We start from the raw sequence: 8,499 nt of genomic DNA, 5'->3' as shown, positions 1-8,499 counted from the left end.
TTTTTTTGATTTTTTTTAAATATTAATAAACCCTTTTTAGGTATAGTATGATTCTATTTTTTGAAACTATATTTGTCGTAACATTGGCGGGGTCACATGTGATATTGTCTTTTTATTTTGTAACATTTGAAACCCATGGAACATCTTTTTTTTATTTATTTTTGAGGAAGTTTCTTATGAGACAGGTTTCACGAATTTTATCTGTGAGACGAGTCAACTCTACTGATATTCACAATAAAAAGTAATATTCTTAGTATAAAAAGTAATATTTGTTAATGGATGACTCAAATAAGAGATCCGTCTCACAAAATACGACCCGTGAGATCGTTTTAACACAAGTTTTTTTTTTATTTTTTGGTCTAAGCCTATTAATTTGGAGCTAAATTTTGAACAAGAAATTATTGATAACAGCTAAATTAGAGATTTACCATTGATGAAAAAAAAAATTCATGATAAGGTACCAATAAAAACCGTATTTGATGGCTCTAGGCTTCTCCATATTTTATTTTTAATAATAAATTATTTAACAAATAAAAAAAAATTAGAGAAACTTGGAAACGGTTAGATGGGTCCCGCACATGCCGTTGGTCTTCCATTTTTTGGCTTCCCTCCTCAAAACTCACTTTTGTACTAAAGAAATATTTCCATCGATAGTTCTTTCATCGAATCAGATTCGTAATCGCGTAGGAACCCCAGTTTTCTTGATCGATTTGCGTGAGTAATTACTTCTTTCATTTCCCATTTAATCCATCAATTCAAAAGCGTAATAACAAAAGGGAGAAAAAGCAACCCTGTGTGCAATTTGGTTGATATTGCCATATCCGGATATTTATGCTACTGTTCGGGGAAAATCGGGAGGATATTGCTTCCAAGGAGGAGAATACAGGATAGGATTTCGAAGGTTGGTGACGATGTCAAATATATATGGTGGAGATTTTAATCAGAAGATCGATTATGTGTTTAAGATTGTTCTGATTGGGGATTCCGCAGTGGGAAAATCCCAATTGTTGGGTAGGTTTGCGAGGAATGAATTCAGTTTGGAATCAAAGGCTACAATTGGGGTTGAATTCCAGACCAAGACCTTAGTTATCGACAACAAGACTGTGAAGGCACAGATTTGGGACACTGCTGGTCAAGAGAGGTTTCATCCTTGAATCACCCTCTTGTTTGAATCTTTCGTCTTGTTTGAATCTTTCGTATTTTCTCTACAAGTGTCTTGGAATTATTTAAAAACTGTTTTTGGCTTTTGTGTGGATGGGTGATGCTGAAATCAAATCCCAAGAGTTTGCCATATCCATGTGGAATTGAATCAGATTTGTGTCTATATGATTATGGTAGCATTGCAAAATCACATGCAAGAAATCTTGCCATGATGCTCTGCGTGCAATGCAGATGAATATCAGATAAATGGTAATTGAAAAAAGATTTGCAAACACTCAAAACAGTTAGTCCTCGAGATTAAGATGGAATGTACCTAGGTAAACCTCTAAAAGTAGAGGAAGAGGTAAAGAAGATATCGTGACAAGTGTAATGCAGAGGGAGAGGAACAAGAAATGGTGCCTAAATTTTGATATAGACAATAAACGAATCTGAACAGTAACATTTTGGGATTTACAATTCATATCTTTTACAAGTGTGTGATATGCGCACCACATGTACAGAATCAAAGCCAACGATTTAGAAGACTTCTGCATTTCTCATATAATATATGCACCACGATCTTTGATCTGTTTAGCCTTTTCTCGTTTTCTTTTTTGGTTTCATAGGTACCGAGCAGTAACAAGCGCTTACTACCGAGGTGCTGTTGGTGCAATGCTGGTTTATGACATGACAAAACGCCAGTCGTTTGATCACATGGCACGATGGCTCGAGGAGCTGAGAGGCCATGCCGATAAAAATATCGTGATAATGCTCATTGGCAACAAATGTGATCTTGGCACTCTTAGGGCAGTTCCGTCAGAGGATGCTCAAGAGTTTGCTGAAAGAGAGAACTTGTACTTCATGGAGACGTCGGCCCTTGAAGCAACCAATGTTGAAAGCGCGTTCATGACAATTTTGACTGAGATATATCGAATCATGAGCAAGAAATCACTTGCCGTGGCCGACGGAATGGATTATGGAAAATCTGCATCACTGAAGGGTACTAAGATAGTTGTTCCTGGTCAGGAGATGGATCCCAATAGGAGAAAGGGTGGATGCTGCAGGAACTCTTGAATGTTTTTCTTTTTCTTTTGGTATTTCAATTCTTTGCCTTTTACGACATAACATGGCTCGTGTACGTATTGGTTTAAAGTGATCTTGTTTTATTCGAATGAGCGATCCGTATAAAAAAAAATTTAATTCAAACTTACATAAATAGTCGAATTTTTAAAATTCAAACTTAGATGAATAATACGACGCAACTCATTTGCAACCTTAATCAACACAAAGCAATCAAACTCATGTCCTTTATTTCTTTTATCTATCTACGGTTCTACGAGGCCAAATGCATGCTACCATACAAAAACCAGATAGTCATGTAAACAACAAGAGGTCAACTGCTACTCTTACAGTGCCAAGGATATTACAACACAAATCCAGGTTCTAGGTCGACATTTGAGGGCCGCAAAAACATCCATCCTGGGGTTGTTAGCATACTCTTGATTCAAAATTAGTCTTCTAAACGAGCGAAAACGGGGAATATATATTGAACGGGTCACATTCTGATTTTAGTACTTATCCAATAAAAAATCAGGCTAGGATTTATACTGCGTCTGGATTAAATATGATCCTCCATAAAAGAACCGATCAACCTTCACAAAATTAACTGAACCGTTTAAATAATTGGGTTTCGCAGTGAACCAAAAACCATACATAAAACTTAATCGCATATGCATGATAATGACTCATTCTCGTATAATCTACCAGTAAAGATGAAGGATACCTCGTCCCGATGACAACTATGCAACTAGAGAGTAGAGTGATGCATCTGTCTCCTACACAACCAACTTTTGAACGTAAATTACCCGGAAAAAAATTTAAAAGAACCTGAAAATTTGCAAAATATGCAAGTTTCAAGACAGATTACACATCATACCACAACACGAACTTCACCACTTGGTGAAACATTTGGATCAAACAAGATCCATTCAGACTAAAGAGCATATTTTTAAGCCAACTTAATGAAAATGGGAATGAACTGAAACCGTTTACAACATATAGTCTGTTCTAGCTGGCAACCTTCGAAAGAAGTTAAGTGGCACAGAGGGAAGCTTGTATCGAAACCTGGGATGTCTTAGCACATAAAATCCGGTCAGAAGAGCCACGACCTGGAAAGGTGTGACATAGAGAACTATGGCAGCAATTAAACAGAAAAGGACAAACAAAGCAGTAGCTCTGGGATCTCGCCAGCTTAACAGGGACTGAAGCCTCTCCCCTTGTGTCGCCAAGTCCCCAACTACAGTTTGAATCCGTCCAGCAATGCTTCGAAGACGGTCATACCTCATCCGTACGATGTCAGCAGGCCGTGAAGTCGGAAAAGTGTCAAATTCCTCATCCAATTCATCTGGATGAGCATTGTCGGCGCAAGAGAGGCGAGTGTCCATGTGGGGTGGATTCCTTGGTCTCCATCTATAGTACCATACTCCAATCAAGAACAAGTAGAGAAAAATAGTCGGTAATATAAGCTCGGGATACATAACCAGGATCAAGAACAAGATGTGAATCAGAACGGTGGTAATGGGATTCTTCCAATTGCATATCTGATCAAACCATTTACCAACAGCGATTAACCCACTCAAAACACCCATAATTCGGAAAAAGTTTGCTTTGCTTCTTCTCATACTCCACATGTGAGAGCCCACATCGAGCATATACTCCACCACCTCCTTCCTCAAAGGAGGCTCGGCTCGACTTAGCCTCACGGAGACTATCTGAGTGGCTTGGTGCCTCAAGTTGTCGAGCTGGCCTACAGTTAGTGGGTAAATGTAGTGCATTTTGGGTAGCAACGGTTGTGAGTACATATGCATCATGTTTAGCAGGGACGAGCAAGAGAAACGTACAGCCAAATGAATTTCACCCATCTTTTTGACACCACTGGGATGCAAAACAAGAAGAGGATACGTGTGTGTGTACACACGGTCAGTTTCTAAAGTAGAAAGTCGAATCCGGACCTTTCCTATTCGAGAATCCCTTCCAGCCTTATCATGAAAATGACAGTTGTCAAACACACCAATGGTTATTACAGTGCAAGGATCAAACACTTCCCACGTGTACTGTTCGTTCCACTTGGGAGAAAAACTGTCAAGAATTGTCCTTGTCCTTACCCACTTTTGTCCGAATTTGGCAACACAATAAGCATCCGTTGTTGCCCGCCCATCTTTGGTTTTCATCGGCGACAGCCCCTGAGCATTCAAAATACCTAATTCCAGAACCCCAATGCTTGATTTCCACAATTGCTTTGCTGTGGGTCTAAGATCACTGCTGTAGTGAGTCGACTCATCAAGAACATGGTAACCACCTTCCAAGCAAATTCTCATATGAATCCTGCTCGCAAACTTTACTTCTTTTTTCTTTTCACCTTCGACTAATATATGTTTCTCTAGATTAAACCACTTTGTGTTTATTGGTTTATGATCCAATCTCCTATCTACATACTGCAAAGGAATAGCACATCTTCCAAGAACTTCATCTTTGCTCGGAGCAACTCGGTCTTCTACACTCAATATCAATGGCTCCTCAAATGGTTCTGCAGCCACAAACATCAGATCCTCATTCCACATAGGATTGATACTTTTGTTCATGGAAATCCTCGTCTTTAGTGCCTGATTACCCAAGATGGCCTTCACAAAAACTTCTGGAAACCTACTTTTATCAGTTGGCTGCAAATCCTGTGCTTCTATTACATTTACCCTCAAATACCAAAGCTTTGGAGAGAGATAGACCTTCGACCTGATAGTTGCAATACTATCTGCACCACTCACTGCTGCAGCATCAGAATGCCACGCCTCAGGAAAAGCTTCGTCCGCTTGAGTTCCCATCCAAACAGCCAACATCAACTCCCCTTTCACCTTATCATTCTTCCTATCCTCCAGCCGATACCATTGTGGGGCAAGAGGACTATCTGGGGGAACCCTTTTCGGAACGTCATTCAAGTCAAATAGCACACGACCAATAAAATCGTCTTTCACTGCATCCTTATCTTTTACAGCGACCTCAAGAACCGAGGCTTGAATTCGATCCTTGGAGAAAGCAAATACCTGATTCCATTCGGGGTTTGATTTCTTCTCGAAATGACGGGTCGTTCCCTTGTAGTTACCAAGCTTAACTTCAGTATAAGGATCGCAGCCACCAGTCATGTCCTTACCAGGTAGATCTTTTGCCTTAACAACACGGACGTAAAGGTATTGCATTTGCTCAACGAGGTCATAGGTGCTCGTTAGCTTGTCCCCGGTTACCTTCCCTCCACCTAGGTGGGGGTTGGTCTCCTTAAGAGAGAAATCCTCTGGTGGAGGCCTCTGCATTTCTTTTTACCAGTAAAATACTAAATCCGGAAGAAAGCACAATTTCTTCGCAGATCTCAGCAGAAATTAATTATGAGCACTTCCTACATAAGAAACAACGATCGAACTGCCAATGTACCACGAAAAATTCATTAAAGTGGGCTTACAAAGGGTAATGAACACTAAAAAATAAGAAAAGAAACAAATCCAGCATCCTTTACTTCTGAAAAAAAAACTGAATACAAAAATATGGTACAGAAAAAAACCTTCATTCACAGCTTCAGATCTGAATGCCTCAAACCTGCAGGACAAAAGCAAAAGCATATCAGCAGTTTAAAAATAACGTTATATAAAAAATCGAAACCAAATAAAGGCCAGCAATCACAATATCAAAAAAATAAAATCCAAACTTATAGATAATTAAAATCATATCAAGAAATATAAATCAACAAACCCATAAAAATTTCACCTTTTCAGCTTAAATCAGAATAAAAACTATTAAAAAAAAACCCACCCCACCCCCACAAAATCAGATCTAAAAGCACGAAGTAACAACTCACCAGCCCTAACAATGCAAGAACGCACCGCACCCACTAACAGAAAAAAAAACAAACTAACAAAAGTGGGTGAGCTATATAATGAATATACTCTACGGTTCAAGAAAGCTGAGACGATAAGGTTCTGCGGAGAGAGATTGGAACAAGTTAGGGGTAAAAGAAAGAAAGAAAAAAGCAAACAAGGGTTTTTGTTTTTGTTGGCATTAAGAATCAAGGAAAAAGAAAAGGCGAGACCACAAAGAAACAGAGAGCTAAAATTTGAGACCCCAATTTTCCTTTTTCTTTTTCCAATTTTTGCTACTTTCTCCAGAGAGAGAAGGAAACAGTGGTGGGGGACAGCGAGAGAGATCCCATGACTCTACTTTGCAAAATACCTCACCGACCCACCGTGTGTTCTGTGTGTTCGTATGTTTGAACGTATCGTACTGTTGGGGTTAATTACCCTTAACCCCTGCAACTATAGTTATATTCATCTTCCACCCTTATAATGTTTCTTGTAAATTACAGTGACATCTCCAATTATAAATTTTTTGTTCATCACATCCCCATATTATTTATCTACAACTATTAATATTTAATATAAAACGAAAAATTATTGTACAAAAGTAAAAATACCATTTATATTGGTAACAAAGGAAAAAAAATATAAATTGTCATTAATTAAGATGATTTAATATTTTTAATAAGGAAAATCGATGAGATGATTATATCACAAATTACAATCAACTACCATATTGACTAACACCATAAATTATCTAAATACAAATCAAATTGTCAAAGATAAATAATAAGACTCATATAAATTAGTACTCGGTAAATCAAATATATTTTTAAAAATTTTTCTCGGTCCTTACTTGAAAAATTATGCTAAACTAATAATTTCGATAAATTAATAAGATATATTTTTTCGAAGTAATCATGTATAAAACTATGACCATGTCAATATCGTAAAATAATAATTCTATAAAAATATGAAAATTCTATTAAAATAATAAATTGTTAATTTATCGATTAATTAATACATTTTGTAAATTAATAAAATTTTGTGGTTCCAACATTATTAATTTATAGCTATTTTACTCTACATGATAAATTTAAAATATTTATCCACTAAAATATTACATGTTTTTTTATATTCATTTTTAATTACACATTGATACTAATATTTTATTTATTACCTCACTAGTGTTTTTCCTTAATTACCAAAAATTTGTTTAAACCTTCCTATATATTTGTTTCAAAATCAATATCAGTTTTGTACATATTTTTTTGTTCATTTTGAATTAAAAAAATGATAGATTTCAATGAGATTACACTGGTTATTATATGGAATAATGTTAAAATTATACCACATAAGATTTGTGAAAGTAATCAACCAATTTTTTTTAAAAAAATGTTTGGGAGTGAATGGTATAGTTATGGGTGAGAGTGAAAATTGATGCCTCATTCGTATGTGTTTTGTTTCGTCTGTTGATTGACTTGAGGGGCGCATGTCACGCATGCGATGGACTTTGGTCTGGTCGTCCCACATGCCAACCCCGTATACATCGGGCCGAGGCTCGATTCTTTATTTTATTTTCGCATAATTTTCAAACCGTAGTGTTTCTATATTTAAAAAATTAATGAATAATATATTTGTCATGTTTCCCGTGACCTCGATTAGGAAAAAGAAAATTTATTTTTTTAAAAAATACTCGAGAACAATAAGATGGTAAAAGGTTATTGATGTTGCTAAAAAAATGTTATTTTTTTTATAAAGAAATCGTTCTAAGAAATTTTTTATTTTCCAGTCACGACTTTAAGAAATGTTATATATTTTCTCATTTTTAAAAGAAAAGTCTACGATTTGTTTAAAAAAAAAAAAAAAGTCTACGTTTCAAAATTCCATTGTTTTTTCAAAAGTTGGTATATTCACATCTCATAATTTTGTATACAATTCCTTTTTTTACAAGAAAGGAATAAAAGCGACCATAAAAAGTAGATAAAACTTTTCCACACTTGCCACCTGTTCCAAAATACCTTCCCTCCTATCAGCAAACTGGTTTGGATTTTATAAGCAAAATGGAGAACCCGAATTAGCTTCTATTATTTATTTTTAAAAAAACTTAGATTCGAAATTTTTCAGAGAAGAGAATAAAATATTTTTAAAAGAAAAAACGAAAATAAAGGGGCGAAAGGAAATGTAAAACAAAGTCAAAGTCGCCCTATTTTCACACATGACAAGAGAGTGTCAGGCTGTCATTTTAGGTAGGTTTGACGCTACGTGGGGCACTGTGCTCACCTAGTTTGGATGAACAAAATTCACATACATATATGATTTAAAAAAATTAATAGACCCCATATATATATGGTTAAATTTGAGTTTTTGATTCTATCATAGAGATTGTGCCCCTACATGTAAGATGAAATCAACCGTCTTTTTACGGGATTAGTGTAAAATAGTGGGCATTTGATTCTTTTAC

The 8,499-nt window shown here is 36.1% G+C and overlaps 2 protein-coding genes across 5 annotated transcripts; one reads left to right on the top strand and one right to left on the bottom strand.

Moving 5' to 3' along the window:
• Positions 1 to 526: 526 nt before the first annotated feature.
• Positions 527 to 2,337, top strand: LOC140825310 (ras-related protein RABA4d-like). The gene is made up of 2 exons (XM_073187003.1): positions 527 to 1,141; positions 1,767 to 2,337. Exons 1-2 carry the CDS (start codon positions 912 to 914, stop codon positions 2,212 to 2,214), a joined length of 678 nt encoding a protein of 225 aa, XP_073043104.1. The 5' UTR covers positions 527 to 911; the 3' UTR covers positions 2,215 to 2,337.
• A 677-nt stretch (positions 2,338 to 3,014) lies between these two features.
• Positions 3,015 to 6,439, bottom strand: LOC140825307 (FT-interacting protein 3-like). Of its 4 annotated transcripts, none has more exons than XM_073186997.1 (3): positions 6,000 to 6,439; positions 5,747 to 5,781; positions 3,015 to 5,607 (listed from the first exon to the last, which is right to left on the bottom strand). In XM_073186997.1, the coding sequence occupies exon 3, from the start codon at positions 5,499 to 5,501 to the stop codon at positions 3,189 to 3,191; it is 2,313 nt and encodes a 770-aa protein (XP_073043098.1). In that variant the 5' UTR covers positions 5,502 to 5,607; positions 5,747 to 5,781; positions 6,000 to 6,439; the 3' UTR covers positions 3,015 to 3,188. The 4 variants fall into 4 exon arrangements, with proteins under 4 accessions (XP_073043098.1, XP_073043101.1, XP_073043097.1 ...); XM_073187000.1 differs by having other exon boundaries at positions 3,015 to 5,584; XM_073186996.1 differs by having other exon boundaries at positions 6,041 to 6,439.
• Between the last annotated feature and the right edge of the window lie 2,060 nt (positions 6,440 to 8,499).

Source organism: Primulina eburnea, chromosome 3 (genome assembly GCF_022965805.1).
Source record: "Primulina eburnea isolate SZY01 chromosome 3, ASM2296580v1, whole genome shotgun sequence".
Lineage (NCBI taxonomy): Eukaryota > Viridiplantae > Streptophyta > Magnoliopsida > Lamiales > Gesneriaceae > Primulina > Primulina eburnea.
This window is presented reverse-complemented; position numbering and strand designations above follow the sequence as displayed.

Coding starts and splice junctions, on each gene's coding strand:
- LOC140825310 (XM_073187003.1), top strand. CDS start 912: ATGTCAAATATATATGGTGGAGATTTTAATCAGAAGATCGATTATGTG. Junction 1,142..1,766: donor GACACTGCTGGTCAAGAGAG/GTTTCATCCTTG, acceptor TTGGTTTCATAG/GTACCGAGCAGTAACAAGCG.
- LOC140825307 (XM_073186997.1), bottom strand. CDS start 5,501: ATGCAGAGGCCTCCACCAGAGGATTTCTCTCTTAAGGAGACCAACCCC.